The 22096-nt window shown below is 43.3% G+C and overlaps 1 protein-coding gene across 6 annotated transcripts in view; it reads right to left on the bottom strand.

The window, feature by feature from the left end:
• CARMIL1 (capping protein regulator and myosin 1 linker 1) overlaps positions 1-21730 on the bottom strand; it is a 189972-nt gene extending 168242 nt beyond the window's left edge. For all 6 annotated transcript variants that reach the window (XM_054284676.1, XM_054284680.1, XM_054284678.1 and 3 more), the window contains exons 1-2: positions 21624-21730; positions 17683-17780 (exon numbers count right to left, since the gene is read on the bottom strand). In XM_054284676.1, the coding sequence (XP_054140651.1) occupies positions 17683-17780; positions 21624-21663 (138 nt within the window). In that variant the 5' untranslated portion in view covers positions 21664-21730. The remainder of the gene's footprint in view (positions 1-17682; positions 17781-21623) is intronic.
• Between the last annotated feature and the right edge of the window lie 366 nt (positions 21731-22096).

Here is a 22096-nt window from a genome sequence, read left to right as displayed (position 1 = left end):
ACCTCATTCTCCTGTCATTACACCATTCCCCTCACTCCATGCAAATAATCATCTTTTTAATTTGGTGGGGAAAAATAAACAACATTGATTTGGTTTGTCTTGGCTGGGGCCATGGGGGTAAGACCCAAGGTACAGACTCAGCAGGAATGGGTGCAAGATGATTTATGTGATGGCTGTAATAGGTGACAGCTCCACTCAATTACTGGATGCTGCTGCCTAGAGGTTTTTATACATCTGCACCTCAGTGTTTAATGCTATTAAATAATCATACTTAACATTCACTCAGTTATCAATACACTCCTTCGAGCTGCTGTTCAGATTTTTATTACCAGCTAATCTAAAGAAATGAGTGTGGCAGCAGACATGATTGTCAACAGGACCTGAGGTAACAGATTTTCCTTCTGGCTTTCTGTCACTAGAAGCTGCCAGATCCCAACTTTCTAACTCTTCACCAATAGACACAGCAGCTGAAATGCAGTGCAATGCAGAGTTAATGCCATCCTCTTTTACTCTGATACAATGCTATCCTGTCAGATACCAGAAGGCCAAAAAGTAACAAAAAAAAAAGGGGGAGGGGGGCCAGAAGATTATTTCCAAGTTTATATTTGTTCACAATCATTCCCCAAAAAAAATTACACAAGGCAGAAAGAACAAAAGCAGTAGATATCTCAGTAAAGCGCTGTTTTTAGAGGGCAAGGCTAGGCCAAGAACCACACAGTTCTCAGCAAGCACAAGCAGCTGTAGGGTTAACATTCTCACACAAGTGCTCACTTCTTCCACAAGTGCTTCAGAAATAAAGTTTACTGGAGAAGCACCCACAGAAATGATAGTGGGGCTTTGCTCCATGAATAATCACAGAAGAAAAAAAATAATATTCACAATAGAAATATTTCTAGCATTTGCAAGTTTGGGTGTGGAAAAAACATTCAAATACCCAGTAAGGCAGACTCAAGCCTCTGAACAGCGAGTGCTGAAAGAGCTCTGCAAATGTGCCTGAGATTTTCAAGGAATGATGTTAAATCCACTTAAAAACAAACACCATGGCATTTTTGTAAACACATGAGCACACAGCGGAGGTAAGGATACAAATTTATCCAATTACTCATTCATTGCAGATGACACACTTGGTTCCAATTAGTGCTCCTATAACTTCCATACTTTTTGTAGCTCTAAAAAGAAAGGAAAGTTTGACCCTATGCCTTGGAAACTTAAGCATTTCAATAGATCCAGTGTTACTGAAAAGAAGTAACTTCACCTAATAACCACACTTTAGGCAACAAACCAGCACTCTTTAGCAAAAAGGGGTAGTGGTACATCTGGAGCTAAACTAAACCAGTACTGACTCCAGGTCCATCAAGGGCCATGACCATCAGCAGCACACTGATCCTGGAATCCAGCATCTCTCCTCTGAGGAGATGCTATGACCCAGAGGGAACTGTCCTACCATTCCAACACTGAGTGGGAGACCAAGAGCCTACGAGTCAGGAGGAACTGGTTTCTGGCAGCCAGCATTCTGAGGCGCCTTGCACACCACCTGCCATGCTCGTGGCTACCTGACAGCTATTTCAGCAGCTGTAGGGCTTGGAGCAGAGGTACAGCTGCTCCTTAGCCAGGTAAGAGAGAAGCTGTGGGACTGCTAAAATGATCACAGTTGAGACTAGATAAAACCCACAAATCTGAGGTGTGGGAAGGGTCAATTTCTTGGACTTCTTTACAAATAATGGTCTTCAAAAACATTCAGCATGTAGGCAGTGTTCCCCAAAGCCTCCTTCACTTTCTTCTCAGCTTCTGCTCACCCAGATAGATAAACCCTAATTGACCTGTGCTCTGAGAAAAAAAAATTGTGCCTTTGCTTACAGGTCTTCTGCTGCATGGAGGAGGACAAGGTTCACAGCTGTGGGTTGTCAAGTACAGAGAGCAAAAAGAGAAGGCTCACTCAGCATTCTGAGTATTTCCTCTGGCCTTGATCTCACTCTCCCTGGCCTTGCTTTCAAATATCCTTCAGACAGTCTCCCATCTGCTTCTCTGTTCTTTTCTAGGGGAAGAGTCAGCTCTCCCACTGCTGATTTTGCATCTCAGATAGCAAAATTGCTGTCCCAGGTCACTGCTAGTGTTACATTCAACTGCAGGAGAAATCCTGAGGCTACCTCTCTGATTCATCAAGAGATGAATCAGACAGAAAAGGAATCTTATAGTCCCAAATGGATTATTTTCAAAGCAAACAAGTAAATACACACAGGTGAAAGCTGAGCTAAAAATCTGCCATGGCTATATTTCCTGAGAAGAATCAGAAGCAAAAGGCCTGTATTTGGAAAGATGCCTTCTTATCAAACCAAGATCAAGAGGTTAAGTCTGTTCTTCTGCCTTTGGAGGAAAAGCTGGTGTCCTGGATAAGTATCTATAGCTCCTAAATACTGGAATGCTCATCTAAGAAAGGATAAATAAAATATATAATGTAATAAAAACAAGTCAGAACATGCCTAATAAGAATTGAAAGACAATACAGTACTTACATACGTTACAGCTGAGGAAGGAAATGCAAAGCCCTGATCCGTCTGTTGTTCTCAAATAATCATAAAACTTCAAATAGCCTAAAAAACTTCAACACTGCATGTCTACACTCAATTTAAAAGTACAGCTTCAGAAATCTAGAACTCTTGTGGCTCCTGTTAGAATAGCATAGCTTTCAGTTTTATGCTGTGTGTTCTTATTGGGCGCTGCATACCAGCTACATCAATACAGAAGAACGCAATAACAGCACGCAAACTACACAGTATGAACATTAATTTCCATGTAGAACTAATATACTATCAGACCTCTAGAAACATTTTTCCAACACATGAGACATTCTTGTTTCTGTTTCCAGTAGCAATCTGGAAATTTCCAGCATTTATCTTTTAATGACTACAGGGCTAAAGAGAGGGATGGGGAGTATCTACCAGCCTGTTAAGGAGTCTGGTCTGAAGAGCACTTCAGCAGAAAGTAAGAACGCATATATTTGCAGTAAAAAAAAAAATTATAACCCTTCTAGACTCTCAGCAGAGGTTCTTAGGTTCAGCCACAGTGAAAGGGATTTTACAGCACTTGTCAAGCAGAAAGCATGCATTTAATAATGAATAAACGAAGAAGATAAAGCTACAAGAACTCGGCAGCACAGAAGGTGAACCAGGCTCTGGTATTTCACAGCAAGTGTCAACAGAGGACTGTGCTCAGGCTGAAACAAATGGGCCCTGCAGAATCTGCAGATGCACTCCCTGTCTGGGGAAAAACACACTCAGCAACTGAACACCATCTTGATGCAAGAGGCAGCATGCTGGGCTTGGAAGATTTGATTTTTATTGCCTCTTGTTTCAATTACTCTACTAACTTTAAAATAAGAGCATAACATTACAATCTTTGAAATTTACATGATCTATGTGTGATCTATTAGGCAATATATAACAAAGTAGCTCTTTACATCACAAACCCATTTAAAGCATCAACTTGTGCCACATTATAGGCATTGGTATACATTCCTGGGAGGAGTGATTACTATGCACACGTAAAAGCTCAACGTTCATTTTACGCATGAACTCTACCAACAGGAATGGAAAAACATCAATATTTCCATTTCAGATGCTTGAAAGCAACCTTATCACTCCATGGCACAGTGATAACCGCAAACCACTATGAATCTTTACCTCCATGTAATGCTAAAATCAGCTCAGGACAGATTTTCCCTCACAGGGGGAATTAAAAGAAAAAAATTAGAAAAGGAGTATTTTTCTTACAGTGGCATCAACTAAATATAACAGCCAGAGGCTACTGTAACCCAGATACTAAATTTCCTCACATCAATGCATCCAAAATGCCCCAAGCATTAATCCAATGCCTCATCCAACTGGCCTGGCTCCATCACACACCAAAAGATCCACTTGTCCTTGGACTATGCAAGAAACACTGGACAGGGCAATCCAATCCACTCTTCAGCTTGCAAGTGTTTGGGGTCTAAAAGCCACCTGAGAGTGCTCTTAGACTACAAGAGATTACAGCAAAGAAACCAAAATCAGATTTTGGTCACATCTTAAGTAGATACAGTTCAACATAAGTGAGCAGATGGATTATTCAGAAAGCCAAAAATATAACAGATTGGTGTTTAATGGATTTTCACCACCGAAGTTTAAATGACATGGCAAGATCAATTCCACCTGACCATGTATTTTTCTTTTTTCCCCTTAAGATAATGCCATCAAATTATCCAAAGGTCAATTATGAAAACTTCTTTACTCCCCAAGGGAGGGTCATCCAATATCCATGAACAAAGTCAATTACCCAACTTACTCAGCATCTTTCAAGATACTAAGTGGCAAGAACCACACTGTACTAAACAACTCAACTTGGCAAAAATGCATCTGGACCCTAGATGTTTAAGGATTTTTTCAGCCTACTTTATTATATCAGATATTAAGCCAGAGACCTGAACCCAAAGACTAATGTACAGCTTGAAAGTGTTTTGGGGGAGAGAGCAGCAATGTCTGTGCACTGTTTTAAATCTCTTCTGCGATCCTCTGTCCATTTGCTAAATTTCCCACAAGAGTATTCCTACAGAAATAAAACCTATTCAAAAGTTGTGAAACCACAACAACCTTTCTTTCAAAGGTAACTACAATGGCATAAGAAAATAAATAAACATATGAAAATAACACCTTTTCCCAAAGGTTCTCAAATTACTTTACCAATAACTAATGCCCAGTGAGACCAGTGCAGTATTTTTGCTGAGTCCATGGAAAGTACACTTGAAAAGAACACAAAAATACAAGAACAACTAAGGAAGCCTGCTTAATTCCTGCCAGGCTTCTGACAAGAGCCTCGTGTCCCTGCCAGCTCTTCCCCTTTATGTTCCAGGAAAAGCTGCTATTACCACTTCAAAAACAGTGACGCATGGGAGGTGGAGAAAGTTATTCCTTTTCCTTTTGGTAGTTCTGTCACACTGTATATTCCCTTTTGCACAAGCTGAGGTTTTTCAGAAGTACTATCAATAAAGCAAAAAAAAAAAAGGAGGTGAAGATGACATGGGAAAACATTTCTGAGGCTGGTCCTTCACAGAACACGTAAGGTAAAAAGGCTGGTGAGAGCAGGTAGTCTGTTAGGCTCCCTTTCTCTCAATTCTCCAATGCTCTGAGAGCAGTGAAACCAGAGAATGCCTTCCTCCCATCACACTCTGGAGTCCAGCAGCACCATGCAGATTCCTATATTTGGCAAGAGAGAGGTCTAGCATTACAGAAGGAGTTGTGCAAGCAGAGACACCTCCTCCCCAGCACAGTCCAGCCTCTTCCAGCTCCCATCCAGCTCCCCTGTACAAATTACACAAGGAACAGCCACATTATGGACTTGAAACAGAAAGGCTACTGCGCAGCAAAGCTTTCTTTGCAGCACATCTCAAACGAGGGCATTCCTCCTCCCAGGCACCAGCCTGCCTTTGCTCTGAGGCACAGAGAGCCAGCACCAGGCAGCTCTGGCTCCCAGGAAAGGCAGAGCAAAGTCAGTTCTCAGTGCTCTGTGTCAAGCACAATCCCACGACCCCTTCCACAGAAGGCTCATGGTGCTCCAAGCTGAAGGAAAAGGCACCATGGACATGGTAAGAGTCACAACCCAGAGAGCAGGGGGAGACTGGGGCAGTTTAAGAGGTGAAAGGGGAGGCCCAGAAGTTGACCTGCCAATGTTTCCTTCAATTATGTCCTTAAGGCCAGTCTTGATATCAAAGAACTGTCTGCAATTGTCTTTATGGTGAGAGGAAACAGACACTCCAAACAGAAAAGCAACATAAGGAATATTCTACAGTAAACAACGGAAGATAAAAATAAAAAAATAAGATAGAGAAAACATGGAAAAAATAAAATAGAAGAATAATGTATTTGGGGCAGACTTAAGCCCTCAGGCTGAACAAAAACCTATTAAAACTGCATTAAGGATACATTGTGGTACACTAATACCGTATAAAAACCTGCAGAATTTTAATTTCACACAATTTCACACACATATAAACAATAGCAGGACCATCTAATAACATTACAGGAAATATATTAAAAGGATTGCATCACACTGGAAATATCACATGAAATTAGTATTTTCACATTTTCTATTTTTGGCTAAATGTTTTCAAAATATTTAACATGGAGGAATATATTTCCAAGGCTTACAATAAGCATTTTCTCAGTTCAGAAATCTTTCTCAGCTGGAAAGGGTGATAGTTTACCAATGAGAAGGCAAAAAGGCAATGCATTTTCAGTATCACCATTAAATGCGCAACCATCTATAATGTTTCTAATTTGAATATGCAACTTGTAAGAGTTGAGAGCTGCACCTCTTAGCTTTTTTTAGTAGTACTCAGTATAGGCAAAAAACCAAGCAATAGTTTAAATTTGAAAAAAAAAAGAATAAAAAAACACCCAAAAAACCCTCCAAAACAAACAAAAAAAGAAAAACAAACCAAAAAACCTAAATCCCTGCAGTATTAGGTCACTCCTGAAGAATTTTCTTGGCATTTTCGCTAAAGACCGACCACACACTCTTCCGCAGATAAGCGGCTCTTCCAAACTTCAGCTGACATGCCTACATAGAACTTCAAGAAAATCTTCATGCAGCTTCTCCTGCAGTTTGCCAACATGGGGTGGCTGAGCAAGTAAATGGTAGAAAACTAGCTTTGAAATCACATGTGATGGAAATAGTACAGATTACATAAAATACAATTAAATTACATCAGCAGAGTCAAGTCTCATAGAGGATGTCTTCCCAAAGTAGACACAGAACTATAAAACTTGGGTAACAAAGCATTGCATTCACAGATGAAACCCTTTTAAAGCTATTTTACAATCGTTTACACTGCTCTGGCACCATCTGCATTAGCTAATTACATTTAAATTGCAGTGTTATACTACAGTTCTTTACTTGTTTTCTTTGAACTTTCTCCCTCTTCTCAGCCCAACTGCTCCTGTACCTAGAGATGTGGAGAGAGCAATGCAAGTGGGTTGCGTCCATTGTACTGCCTCTCCTCCCCTCAGGACAAGCAGAATTTGCACAGCACTTTGAGATGCTAGCAGTTGGTTTGGGGTTTAATGATGAGTTTTTGCTTGTTTTTTTTTTTTTTGCTTTTGGTTTTGGTTTTTTTTGTTATGTTGGAGTTTTTTTTTATCAAAGAGAGCTGCTTTGGGAAGGGTGGAAAGAACTTAAAGCCAAATTACAAAAAGAACATTGTAATGTCCAGCCTGAACCAAACTGCCACCATGACACAAATAACATACACCTAGCATAGATTTTAATTAAATTCTACAAGGAAGCAGATAACCTGGCTAGCCAGACAAGATAAAAATGTATACAGAGTAAGTTTATGGCAGCCTACAATACTTTTTAGCATAGCAGCATCGTGTTCAGTCCATCATTCCTGTATTTGCAGGGATACTGAGGAATTTGGGGATATTTGTCTTATCTCTGTAAGGAAAGGGAACAGAAGTGGGGGAATATGAGCTGTTAGAAAAACAGACATACTAGAGTGAGAAGGGGTAAACTAAAAAGCAAACTCCAGTCCTGACAGCAATCTGCACACAGGAAAGCTTCCAGGGACTTTTTGAAGCAGATGATGTGGAAGGATAGTAAAAAGGAAGAGCATTAATATACCCATAGTGTATGCAACAATCGTACACAGAAAACACCAATGTGCTTTGCCAAAAATGCAGGGATTTTAGCACCTTGAGATGACAAAAGAGAAAGGTCAAAGCCTGTGCTTTTCTGCCACTCGCAAAGTGCAGATGTGAAGAATAACAGTCAAGAAAGCTGCTTGTTACATTTAAAATTCATTTTTCATGCTATAACAATAAATGCATAATTTAGTTTAGAGATTATTAATAAACTTATCAAGATGGCAGAAATTATTACTCAATGAAGCACCAGTACCTAACAAAGCTAACATTTCTAACAAAGCCAATATTTCTTCGAATATTAACTTGCAACATCATAAATACCAGAAGAGATTGCCATCTAAAGCCAGCTGCACTAAAAATCCCAACATCTGCTTTGACCTACCTCCACTGCTCCCTTCCTAAGGCTCCTCAGCTCTACATTGGAGTAGAGGCTCACACACATGGCTGTAAAAGGTATCATTCTTAAGCATCAGCCTCTAGTGTTTGTTAAGAGATGAGCCTCTGAAAGGCTTTCCCCTCTATCAATAGTTTTGTGTGAATAGTTTACTAGTGGTCTTCAAGGCAGAGAAGGAGAAGCCTTTCCATTCAAAGATTGACCCTGAACAAACACAGCAGTGCCCTGTCTCCCAATTCAGATTGAGGTCAATAGCCATTCACTTCCTCTAATCAAATCTGAGTAGAAGCTGCTCTGCAGCAGCTATCTCACCCACCCTTTTGCTTTGCTCCCTGGCCCCAAGAAGTAGGTATCTGTAACTTCACTCAAATCCTCAACATTTCACGGAGTTCTACAAAAGCAGTGGTTTGACCAAGTCTTAGGTACAAGGGAGTGACTGCAGTTCAAGTGACGTGTGCCTTAAGTGGCTACTCCATAAAGACATGCCTCTGGCAGGCATCTTTGAGGCACAAAGTAGAAATGGCTTTTTCCAAAGGACCTCAGCTTCCTAAGCCCTGGCCAAGAGAGTGCTTCCAGATGTCTCAAACAGACTGTCTACCCCACAGGCAGTATGCTGCTAACCACTGCTTCAGCTATGGAAAGGGGGAAAGAATTAGTTATCAACTGATCTACAAAGCATAGGAACAAGCACCACTTGAAAGTGCAAAGCAGGATGAAAACCTTAAGGGGAATACAGACCCAGCATCTCTTCTGTTTCCCATCTCCACATGCACGCTTTGAGGCCCATCCTGCTGTCACACAGGCCTTCTACTCTATGCAGGGGTACAAATGTCACTTGTCTGCCAAGGGGATAAGCTGCACGACACCCACACTTGTTGTCACCTTACTGTAAATCTTCCATACCTTCTGGGTGATTTCTCATGGGCATCTCCTCACAGCACTGACCCCTTCTTCACAGCACAGCCAACAAACTCCAACTCTCTCCTCACCCAGCTAACCCACTCTTTTGTAGCACTCATCTTCTTATTGGACACAGCTGTGGCCTATTAAGGGCAGGCCTGTTCCTAATCTTTGGTGATTGGTACAGCTGCAACTCCTCAGGGGTGAGACTGCCTTCTGCACTATTTTCTTACATTCTATCCCTCCACACACACTTTCAGGTCCAGACCAGAATTCTTGTATTTACTTTTTTATAAAGGTCACTTTGCAAGGAAGATCCAGAAATGTAAGAGCTACTTCTCACTTGACAACAGTTCCTACCTGTGAACACTTTTCCAGTAGCCTCACAGGAACCATGAACCCTTTTAATTTGTATCAACACCAGCAATGTGACTCCTTCTCTGAGCTTCATAGCAGAAACTTGTTTTGTTGTGCTAGCCTTAAATTTCACACGCGACAGCTATTCAGATCTTATTCTGCACCGCCCCTAACTCCCTGAGCCAGGGTCTCTCTTCCCTCATCCAGCAGGCCAATTAATTTGGTTAAATCTGTTCCAGGAGTGTAGGGTTATAAGAATCTGGCTCTTATAATTACATTTGGCATCCTAACAATTTGTAATCTGAAATAATCAAATTAGGGAAGCTATCACTAAGACAAAGATATCACTCATGAGTTGACACAGAGTAGATGTTTCAGAAACGGGAAGAGATGAGACAGGACCAAGGGCAGAAATCAGCCTGAGGACTCAGGTAGCTATACAGAGCACCACTAGCAGCAGCCAAATTATAAAGGATAATTTTATATCCTGGGCCTGTAATTACTTTACACAGTAAAGTAATTACCACCACCATGAGGAAAAAAAAAAAAAAAGAACTCTAGGTGAGCTAAAGTAAGTATTTTAATAATCAAACAAATCAGTGGCATTCACCAATTTTTCCACCACAAGAATGGTTGAAGAGTGGGTCTCTGAGCAATGAGAAGCATTTTTCACACTATACTAGCTTTTCACTTAGGAGCCCTTGCAGCCATTCTCAAGTTTACTGTGTCCTCCTTCACACTACTTATACCAAAGTAAACCACATTCTCTGCATGAGAAGTCTTCTCTTAAAGTAAGTCAGGCAGATGAAACAAGCTGTAAGAGGAAAAAAGAAAAAAAATGAAACCCCACACAAATATATGTCTACCAAATAACACATTCTGTTCCCCTCCAAGTCGTCTCTTTCTTGGGGAAAAAAAAGCCACCAATGGCAAAGAGTGAGTGAGACAACAAGTTGACACCAATGCTCATTTTCTATTTTTTGTTTTCAGCTTTAGAGAAATTGTATGTAATAATCAGTCTTCTGCCTCTTATGCACAGATTTCAGTGAAAATCCTCGCTTTCAGTAAAGGCTCAATTTCATAAATAATGGTGGCAAGGAGTCAGGCCCTCTCAAAGCAAAAGCACATTAGCAAACCACTTTGGTACATTATATATTCAGCAAGAGAAGTAGAAAGAGCATGGCAGTTTAAAAAGGAAATGCTTTCTAATTGGGCTACAAAAAATTGATTCCATGATCAGTTCAGAGCCACAGTGGATTCCTGCCTCCCACTACTTTTTTTTACCCCTACAACTGTTAGAGCTGTGCACAGAAAACCAGAACATGCTGAGTGAGATCATGTCCACATTTCCTCCTTCCAGAACACTGCAGGTGAGCGTGTAAATGCAAAAGTACATGAGCCAGGACAACAGCAGGTGCTTTAAGGGCACTGAAAAAGGAGTCCCTTTTTCTTTCCTTTCCCTGCCTGTACCAGTTATCCAGAGCTAAAGAAAAGGAGAACAAGCTGCATTTCTGTCCTCCCAAAGCATGGAAAGAACACACTATACTCAAGGTGCAAGAAATCATCCTTAATTTCTACACTTGCATGTACTACCAGCAATTCATTGAACCACTGAATCATGGAACCATAGAACAGTTTGGGTTGGAAGAGACCTTAAAGGTCCTCTTGTTCCAACCCCCTGCAAGGAGCAGGGACACCTTCTACCAGACCAGGTTGCTCAAAGCCTCATCCAGCCTGACCTTGAACACATGCAGGGATGGGGCATCCACAACTTCTCCAGGCAACCTGTTCCAGTGCCTCACCACCCTCATCATAAAAAATTTCTTCCTTACATCTAGTCTAAACTAACCCTCTTTCAGTTCGATCCATTCCCCCTTTTCTTATCACAACAGGTTCTGTTAAAAAATTTTACTTTTTCTTATAAGCCCACTTTAAGTACTGGAAGGCTGCAGTAGGGTCTCCCTGGAGCCTTTTCTTCTCCAGGCTGAAAAACCCCCAATTCTCTTAGTCTCTCTTCATAAGAGAGGTACTCCACTCCTCTGATCATCTTCATGGTACTCCCACCAGTTAAAAGTAATCTTATGGATCCGTGTATAACAGAAATGTAAATTTCAGTGAAACTTGCACATGTATATTTTTTTAAAATGTTTCCTATTTTGGAAACATATGCAACTGCATGACTGAATTAATAATTCTATTTCCTGCAGTACTCTTCTTTCAGTTTTTTGTAGCAATCTTACCGGCCACAGTTCAGTTGCTTTCTAAGACACACCTTTAAATGCATTAAGATACATTTTCACATCTAAGTATTTTTTGATTACCCTACCTCACTTCACTTAGATTTCCTGACATGAGGGATGTACCAACACCTACCTCCTTTCATCTTCATAAAGACACACTTAAGATATATGTCATAACAGTCAATATTCTGGGCAGGGAAGAGGAAACACCATTATTTTTAAACAATGTCCCTATTTAACATCATTATCACACACCAGCTGTCATGATATAACGTGTGAGATTGCACACATTTTATGTAAAACCAACCTTAGACAACCCTGTGAGCTTCATGTCTTAGTGGTTTAAAAGAAGTGCGTATTTTTTAAGGCAGGAAGTGAAATTCATCTCTATTCAAACTGAATATCATGGATGGATCAAGACAAAAGATGAGCAATGGAAAACAAGCACCAGAGCTTTTAATCCCAAAATAGTTTTGGCAGAGCAAAATACTACTGCCTCCATCCAGAGACTGCCATCCTGACAGCTGAACAGGCACAGGAGCTCAGGCTTTTCTCCGTTGCTTCACAAGAGTCAGCCACATTGTTCAAGCAGCGTTCTGAAGCCACATGGAGAGCACACAAAATGGCCATAATTGCTCCTTTGAAAGTAAACACAGATAGATTTTATTTTTTAAATAGAATTCCAGTCTCTATAAGAGAGTCTTTAGAAGCAGAACGTGAAATCTCAGACCATGTGCACAGAAAAAATATAAACTTCTTTGACAGAAGTCAATTCAGTTTTTTGTTTTAAAAGCCCATGGAAACATATGTCCCAGAGAAAGTGACAAGGACATATGAATTGCTCCCAGTGAATTTATGTTGGGAATACAGTAAATTTTAGGAAGAGCCACCTGCCAAAGCAACTGTCTCAGTTTCAGAAGTAACACTGTGATATTTTAACAAAGAGAATGTAAATGACTGAGGGCAGAAACATAACAGAGACTCCTCAATGGGATTTCCTAATAAAGTGGTTTTGGTCACTACATGGCATCACACTATTCTATAGCCTTAGGATTAGGAAAAAAACAACAACAAAAAAAATCAAAATAAACCCAGCAACAAAGCAAAGAAACCTGACCAAACATATAGACAGCATGGCCACTTGCAATATTTCCTTATCTTTTATGTCTAAAATAATACTACTTTGGAAAAGAAAACTAATATCAAAGGCAACTAGAGCAGGAATATTCTCTTTTCCTAATAGCAAAGACAAAAAATAAGATGAATCCTGAATTCCAACCTTTCATGAACCACTCTTAAAAACATCAATATTTCATAAAGAGTTGGTCACATTTATTCCACCATGTGAAGTAAAAGCCATTTATATTGGCTTTAGCTCACATTTTAACTTCTCAATGTTTGCTGCTAATTACAATAAATCTGAGAGAAAGAAAAAGCAGGGGGAAATAATCAGCAAAATTATATACAGATATCTCAGCTATTGGGGGGGGGGGAAGCAGCACCACAAACACCAAAGGTAAGAAGAAGCCCCGTCCCTAAAAGCATTTGTTTGCATGTGATAACCTCATAATCACTGAGGTCTCTGCATTAAAAAAAAAAAAAAAAAAAAAGAAGAAGAAGCAGAAGAAAATACTGAAATATCTCAGACGCCAACAGGGCATTCTGCCTGATCCCTTATGGTGGCAAAAGGTGGAGGCCTCAGAAGAGGGAGTAGGTGTAAAATTTCTCTTCTTTTTCTGGCTGTCTCCCCCCACTCCCCTATTATCACAACTGAGACCTCTCCATACCCATCAGCTTAAGCTGAAACTGGAGAGAAGGTCAGAAGTTATCAGTGCGAGGAGAAACACCACAGGCACTCAGCATGATGCCTTCAATCTTGTCCTCATAAAAAAACAGGTTTGAACAAAACAATCACACAAAACCAAAGCAATCCTCTGCTGCTTAGAAAAGAGTGACGTCTCTATTTTAACCCAATCAAAATACTGTGATGAGCATCCCATGGAAGCCAAATACAGCTGGGTCCACTCCTGCAGGAGTACTCTGCCTCTGGCTGAGGGCCACCTGGAGCCACCAGCTCCAGGGCTCTGCCACAGCTGGGCTGCCTGCAGCCAACACAGAGCAGGTATGTGACCCCAAAGGTAGGAAAAAGCCTTGACCAGGGCTCCCCACCTTGCTTCAGAGCTCTGGCACTCAGCTCTGGCCTGAGAGCACCACAGCTACACCTGCACTCAGTCACTTCCCCAGCTGAGGCCACCCCACAGAGCCGGCTGTGGGTCACTGCAGTGCTGTCACCACTGGAGCTCAGCCACCACCCCAGTCCTGCTGAGTGTCTCCCTGGCCCACAGTGGGACTGTCCCCCACTGGGGAGCCCCACACAAGGGGAGTCTGTTCTGCTCACCCTGTGGGGCAGCTTGGCACCTTTCAAGGCCTCCTATATGCCTGCATGTTTCCTCACTTTCCCCAATGCAACTTGGCTCTGCCAGAGTACCCAGATGGGACTGGGGTTTAGCCCTAATCACCTGATGACTGATTTTTCTGCCTGTTCAAGCTGGTTACTGCCTTTTCAGGGGTGGATACCCATTTGCTGCCCAAACACATGAGATTTGGTGTCAGCAGACCAGAGGCAGCTCAGCAGCTCATGATGTTTACTGTTTTGCATCATTATGACTAACTGAAAAACCAAATAACTGCAGATTGAGATTACTGAGGCAGCAAACTCCTCGTACAGACAGAAAAAATCTGGTTTATATCAAAATTCCTAGACATAACTTCCCAACTCTGGCACCTAAATCTGGGATCCCAAAGCATCTTAAGGCAAGCATGGTGTTGTCATTATATTGCAAGAGCTCCATTATCATTATATTGCAAAGGTTCTGTATTGCTAGAGTTTCATACCCCCTTGATGTTTCTTGTAGGCATCTCCTCTAGGGACCGATTCTCATCCTCACAGCAGGCAACTAACTCTAGTTCCCTCCAATCCACTCTTTTATAACACTCTTCTTATTGACTACAGGTGTGGCCTGTTAACATCAGGCCTGCTCCTAATCTTTAGTAATTTACCCAGCTGCAACTCTTTAGGGGATAAGATTACACTCTATACCACCTTCATTTACCCATACTGTATCCCCCTACAGCACGGTCTTTATCCTCCAACTTCACCAGTTTAATACTGGGATCCTATTGCAAGAAACACCAGGGGCTTTGCACTGTTCTTTCTGTTGTCTCAGATTCTAATTTCCATCTTAATTATCAGATGACCTTCCTATAACAGAGTGATTTAAGCAGATGGTTACATTCATATTCTAGTACTCTGTACCTTGAATATACTGTGAACAGCAGGGCCAGCAGTCAAGTGTTTTTATAGTTACCTGCCAAGTGCAGTCATTTTTAAAATAAGCTCCCTTGCTCAAAGTGATTTTGCTGAATTTCCCTAGGAAGAAAGGATGAGAGATCATTTAATTAAAACACAGATTTGGGTGTCAGGGCTCAGTGCCAGCCTCTGTGATCAACCTCCTCTAAAGCCATGAGCACATTTCACAACAGGTCTGGGGTTACCAAGATGAGGGCAACTAGTATTTTCTCCCTATTAAGTGCTAGACCCAAAGCATGGCACCTAATTTGCTTAAAAACACCCAACTACTAAGGAAATTCACCCCAAAATCTCAAAACAATTCATTTGCCACATGTGCACTCAAGAGACAGCACTCAGAAGATTAATGTTTCAAACCAAGCTCTCAGGAGTCGAGGAGTGCTGGCATGAAGGTTGCCCATGCAATCACATTTGAGCCCACTGGTGCGTTCACTTAAGGATACAGTCTTTAATTACTGAGCTGCTTTTGCTGCCAGCACTCCATTCAGCATTGCATTTGACATGCTCACCCAAGGCACAGCAACTTGGTTTTACCCGCTCTGGTCAGAACGTGGCCATATGCATTATTTACTGAAAACCTTTCAGTTCCAGCTCAGAGTACAAAATTTCTTTGTTTTCCAGGAAGATTTCCTGTAGTGTTTAGTACTAAGCAGTCACTTCTGAAGTGAGGTTATTTATTTTCAGTGTCACTGTTTTGATGAGAGAAGGGTGTATGTCCTCTACTACGCAGGTGAGAAGTGTGACTGTGCTGACACAGTAAGGCCAAAAAGTCTCCATTAACCTGAGGTACCAAACTTAAAGTGTTTCTGGTGTAATTTTTTTCAGAGCATTCTAAGTTTCATGGCACTTTGCATCCCCAAAGTGAACCACAATCTCTACAGGCCTTTGCCACAGCAGACAACATTCAGCACCTCTGCAAGAAAGAAAAATAAACTCCCCAAAACTACAAAAACAACCCAAAAACCCAAACAAACAAAAAACCAAACCAAACAATCCAATATAAAGATTTACACGCTCAGAGAAACATTGTAAAAGAAGCATCTTTGGTGATTTGCAGCTTCACAAAAGGCAGTTTCCTTCTACAGCAAAGGAAAACACAAAATCCAATTCCAGCAATCAATATAATCAATTTCTCTATGAATAAAAACTTCTTTTCCCCCACCAATATAAATCCCCTCCATTTCTGCATCAAAGAACAAGTGGTTATACCAGACAAAATCATTCCCCTGAAACACTTATGTTGTGCACTGAAACCTACATCTATGTACACAAGTAGTGCTCACTAACTCATGAACCTCTGAAATGTTCTCTCCTTTCAGTACCTCCTCAGTCACGGAAGGTGAAAGTCCCCCATCTGAGAGCTCAGGAGATTAAAGAGAGAAAAAACACCCAAGGCACACTTAGGCATTTTACTGCCAAGTAGTACATCCCTCAGAAACCTCACTGATGATTCAAAGCTTGACATTCTCTTGATCTCATCAGTTCAAAACAGTATTTCAGTATTTCCACAATATATTTCACTATTGATAATAGTTATGATTCCATGTAAGTCCAAAAGCCAATCAAGTGTAACTACTTCAGTGAAACCTGTCAGCCTTCCCTATAAACATGGCTTTCAAATAAATAGAGACAATCAATCACCATTCACATATTCAAACTATTTCCAGTACAGAAACTGTAAATCAAGGAACTAGATATAACATGGGTAGATATTAAACAGAAAATATTTCAAGTTTCTTTAAGTAGTGGCTCTCACATAAAAGTGAGCCATTATCTACAGTCGTAATGCCCATGGATAGCAACTTGTACTTTAAGAAGATAATTCAGAAGTGATTAAAAAGTTGTGGTTTTGAAAGACAAAATAGCACATTTGCATGGAGAATGTACCTAATATCTGTGATAACAGCTTTGGCAACAAAACTTTCAAATATGGAACAGCATGAACCCAAGACACTAAATTTCAAATATCTTGCAAAGTATTATGGCAGCATTGTACTTAATTGTGCTTTTTACTCTAAGAGTTCTCCTGATGTATCAAAAGAGCAAGGAAATACAGTTGCATGTCTTTTTGTGTGTTCAAGATAGTATGCAAATGTAGCAGCTCATTACCACAGCTTTCTTCCTATCAAGAGAGACCAGCAAAACTATTCTTGAGAAAACAGGAAAGCATACTTAAGTGAGATCAATTTGACACTTTCCTCCATTACAGTTTTAAGAACAATTTACAATCCCACACATTAAGCATTTATTTTAAAATGCAGATGTAAGACTTAACATGTTGAGAATACCAAAAAACACAAATAGTCGAGTTCAAAAAGCCTAACAGTTTTACTGTTGCTCTTCACTGCATAACAGCTTCAGATTCTCAAAATTAATTCTACACACTTCATTTTGCATTTCTTGGCCACTTAAAACTCTTATGGATATAAACAGGAAACCTAACCAGCAAAGGCAGCAGAATATTTTAGAACAGGTTCCAACAATAGTTTGCTTTATCATCAGTCCACAACACAATATCCAAAACTCTGAAAAATAACTCAGTGACAAACAAGTGTGTGCACATGCACAGCTGCACACCAACCCTATGCAGGCTATCATGAAAGCAAGAAAAAGAAAATAAATCACATGGACATCTTATGACACACAGAAAGTTAAAAGAATACTTCCAGAGGAGAATTATTGCATTCTGAAAAGATACTGGCTTTTCCTCTGCATTTGTAATCTGAGTCATTCTATTGTACTTACCAATATTTTGTTATCCACTTTATCTCCCTTGGTTTCCAGCTTTACTTTCTTCTTGACAGAAATTTTGATTTTCCTCCCAATAACATCTCTGACACTTTCTGAAACAAAAGAAAATATCTTCATTAAATACCTTTAGTGTCAACACAAGACGGAAACAGATGCCACTGTTGAGTTTACAGAAAGATTCAGAGCTATGTTGTCCAACTGCTTGCACTCATGGAAGTCTCCTGCACATGCACCAGTACTAAACACAACCTAACACAAGTACTATTTTCTAAGTATGCCATCTACACAATAATTTGTGTCTACTATGATAGCATTATTGATGTCATATGCCTAGATTCTAAACACAATTTGGTATTTTTTTCCCAGCACTACTTACATATCAAAAGCATTCCCAAGACAAGCCACAGCACTGCTTAGCTCCATTCTGGGAAAATAAAGCAAATTCCTCACTGCTATTATTTGTACCTGAAAAGCTTAGGAACGCAAATTAGCTCCTTGCACTGCACAAATTTCCACCTCTTGTTAATATCAAGGAGGCTAAATGGGTCAGGCAATGGAAGAGCAACCGTTCACACATTTTGCACTCTGTGCATTGAAGTAGCAATGCAAACCAAGCAGACTTCCAGATAGTAACACCTGGCAGCTATGCAGAGGATGCTGAGGAGGCAGCTTTGGTCTTGGTCCAAATCCCAGCAACAACGTAGCCACTCCATGGTGCCAGCACCAAAGCTACCTTAGTTGCCATAACGCTTTAATATGTACATGCACACACATGATTACACAGTCTCTGCCAATTATGACACGAACCAGCTTTTCCCCTGAACATTTGCACCCTGGACTGAAGGGAACAGACACACAGGGAACTGTGTCTAGATAGCTTATACAACTACTGACACTGATGTAATTGAGAGATAAACAGAGGAGTTCATCTAGAAGAGCCAATTTGGCACCTTCCGTAAGTTTCACTCCCCAGCCCCCACTGAAAGAGAATGAGAAAGAAATCTTTTAAACACATTAACCTATTTCCAGCCCAACAACAGGCATCTGTGAAAGGAAAGTCTCCACCCTCTCCAGACACATACACTTTGCCCTCGGGCACGCTTAAGTTTAAAAGCAAAAATGAAAGATAATAGGCTATTCCTGAGGCTTTTAATTATAGTGCTCTGTATAGCGCTTTTCTGCACAATTTTCATTCGGTAGTCAGAAGACGTTAGCACAAACAACACACCATTTATTAAGCCTGGATGTTTAACCCAGGCCACTGTGTTCTGCCTGCGGGGCAGAAGGGCGTGCAAGTCAGAAACGTGGCCGGTCAGGGAGACTCTTCACCCGAAAGAGCTCTTTCTGCAGAATCGGCATGTTTTGCCCAGGAATTTTAATTTCCCTACGGGGACACAAAAGCTCCTCGGTGGCAGCGGCTGGCCCAGAGCAGCCTGTCCCAAGGCGCGGCAGCCCCGGTGGCAGGCAGCCAGCGCGGCCGGCTCCCGGAGCAACCGCCTGGGCCGGGGCCAGGCTGCGAGATCCCGGGCAGCCAGGTGAGCGGAACCCGGGGGAAAGTCCAGCCCGATGAGAACTGCTCTCCCAAGGCCTCCTCTCCCATGGGTAATGCCCAATGCCGGTCTTTCTGCCCCCGCTCGGGAACCCAGCAGCAAGCTGACCATAGAGTCTTTTTAATCGAGTCCTGTCTCCTTGCAGGTGGTCTTGCTGCTTCTCCGCCACTTTACCTCCATGTGCAGCCTGTGCTTTTTGGTTTCTCCTCTCCCACAAACAGCTCCAGGTGCCTGCATCTAGCAGGGGACTTCCTCCTGACACACCTGCATGTAGAGGTGCACTTCCCTTTGTTGTTCCATGGGTCCTACACAGCAGAAATGGGAATGACTGCAAGCCCTCAGCTCCAGCACTCTTACTCCAACAGGCCATAGGGAGAGAAGGGGCCTGGGACCCCAGACTGCACAAAGCATCATCAGGATGTCAGCTCCTCACAAGGCTCTATCTCCCTGCAAGGGTTAAAAACACTACTTCAAAGAGCTAAGATAGTGATTTCATAGATACTCTGCATGGAACTGAGGACAATTCCCTCCATTGGGAATTCCCTGATGTGGGGTGGCAAGTGGACTCACAAAATAAATTTTCAGACTGAGAGATGGAAATATAACATTAAGGTTCACTTTTCTCATGCTGGAGGCTTCAGACATCCACACCTGGGAGGAGTGGATCCAGGCAAGCCAGCAGTAAGAGAAGGTTTCTTTGAAGACTATGACCTACGAGACCTGACAAAGGTCACACGGGAAGTGAGTAACAGAACAAAAACTGCAGCTCAAACACTCCTATCCCCAGTTTAATCTCCACACTCCAATCACTCTGTGTTAAAGCACATCCTTTCATCCTGCTCTCAAAACATGGTTATTACAAAGAGCCTATTTAGAGGTTAAATTTCAACATGTGGACACCAAAATACTGCAAGAAATTAAACCAATCTACACGAACAGATCCCCACACCTCAGAATAGCCCTTGACAAATCAAGCTGAGTGAGTGCAGGGCACCAGGGCTGAGGGGTAATTCTTAAGATGGTTCAAAGCCACCAGAGGAGGCTGTGAAGATGCTCACCTTATTCTTCCCTGTAGTATGCAGCACACCTCACCTACAACACTAGAGTGCAGACCCATGGTGAGTAAGAAATACTGTGTATTAGCACTCAAACATGCCTGGCCACTTTAAAATAGGAAAACTGCATGGTTTTAACCATAGCTACTCCTAGAACTCTTCCCAGCTCATCATTTCTTAGCAGCAAGCTATAGACTACAGTCTCTCTGTAAACCACATGGTTTGGAGACCAAGAGGACTGCAAAATAGAGCTATTTTGACTCTACAGAAAAAATATCTGCAGCAGCTGCAAATGCCCACCCAGACTTTACCAGTATTTGATAAATGCTAAAACCACTTGCTGAGGAAACTGAAGGAAATGCAACAATGTAAATTACCTAAGTAAGGTTTGAAGGATTGTATTCAACGCCGCGTATACCTTGCTGCCTGACAAATTTCTGTTTCCATCTGTCCTTAAGACAACACTTTAAATCTTTGCAATGCCGGTGAGATCTCTAGATAGCTCTTCAACACGCAAAACCAAAGGAAATTCGGCCTGAACAAGGTAGCTGAGGGCCTGGAGCATCAGACCGGTTATCCCCAAATGACACTGGTTACACACACGCCGCCTGTGTAACGATCCATTTATTGGAAGCTCCCCAAAAGAGGTGACAGCATTTTCAGGGTCCTCGCCATCACCTGTGACTGAGTTCCTAAGCGTAAACCATGCAGGATGGAGGCTCGTGTGCACGGGGCCATAAAACTTTAATTACAAATACCCTCACTCCCTCCTACATCCAGAGAAAAACGAATCCTAAACTAGGCAAAACCCGGGAGGATAAATCAAACAGCACCGAGCGGAGCCGCAGCCCGCGCCGCCAGGCTGAGGCGCACCGAGGACGTGCCCCGGGCTGGCGGCGGTGCGGGGGGCCGGGGCAGCTTCCCAGCGCGTCCGCCAGCGCTGGCAGCCTGCCGGCACCCCGGACACACCGCTCGGGGGGGGACACACACCGTGTCCCCGCGGCCCCCGGGGCTCAGCCCCTGCCCGCGGCCGCCTCCCCTGACCGCCGCAGCCCCGCACCCCCGCCCGCCCATTGCCCGCACGCAGCAACGCGGCCTCGCCGCCCCCCGCGGCTCCTCCGAGTCCCTCCAGCCCCGAGCGGAGCCCCCCGGGCTCCGTGGCCAGCCCCCGCGGCGCTTTCCCGGTTCCACAGACCCAGCCCCGGATTCCCCCCAGCCCCATCTCCGGCAGCGCTGCATCCCGCGCACGGCGGCCTCCAAACTTGCCCCCGCAGCACCTTCGCCCGGGACCCCGCAGCCCCCATCCCCGCCGCCATGCCCCGTCCCTCACCGATCAACTCTTTGGGTACGTCGGAGCTCTCCTCGGCCATGGCGGCGGCGCTGCCCGGCGCCCGGGGGTGCCCGGCGGCGGGGCTGCTTCAGCGGCGCGCCGTCCCTGCGCCGGGCGAGGCGGGCATGCACCCAGCGGGCGGGGGAGGAGGAGGAGGGCCGGCCGTGCGCCTCGCTGCGGAGCGCGGGTGTGTGCGCGGCTGCGAGCGCGGGCGGAGGGAAGGGGCTTCTCCCGCCCCCGCGGAGCCCGCTCCCCCCGCGCTACATGCCGCCCCCGGCCAGGAGGGGCATTTCCCGGGAGGGATGGAGGGTCCGCAGGCGGCCGTCAGGCGCGGCGCTGCGGGCTCACGGCGGCCCCCGCGCCGGCTCTCCCGTTCCCGCCTGCGCGCCGCCCGGCTCCCCCGCCCGGCACCGGCGGGAGGCGGCGGCTGCCCCCGCCCCGGGAGGGCCCCGGCCCGGCCCCCGAACCGCGCG

This window comes from Melozone crissalis, unplaced genomic scaffold (genome assembly GCF_028551555.1).
Source record: "Melozone crissalis strain CALT ecotype California unplaced genomic scaffold, PUWL_Pcris_2 ptg000042l_1, whole genome shotgun sequence".
Taxonomy (NCBI): Eukaryota; Metazoa; Chordata; class Aves; order Passeriformes; family Passerellidae; genus Melozone; species Melozone crissalis.
The sequence above is the reverse complement of the archived record's forward strand: the minus strand, read 5'-3'. Positions and strand labels throughout refer to the sequence as shown.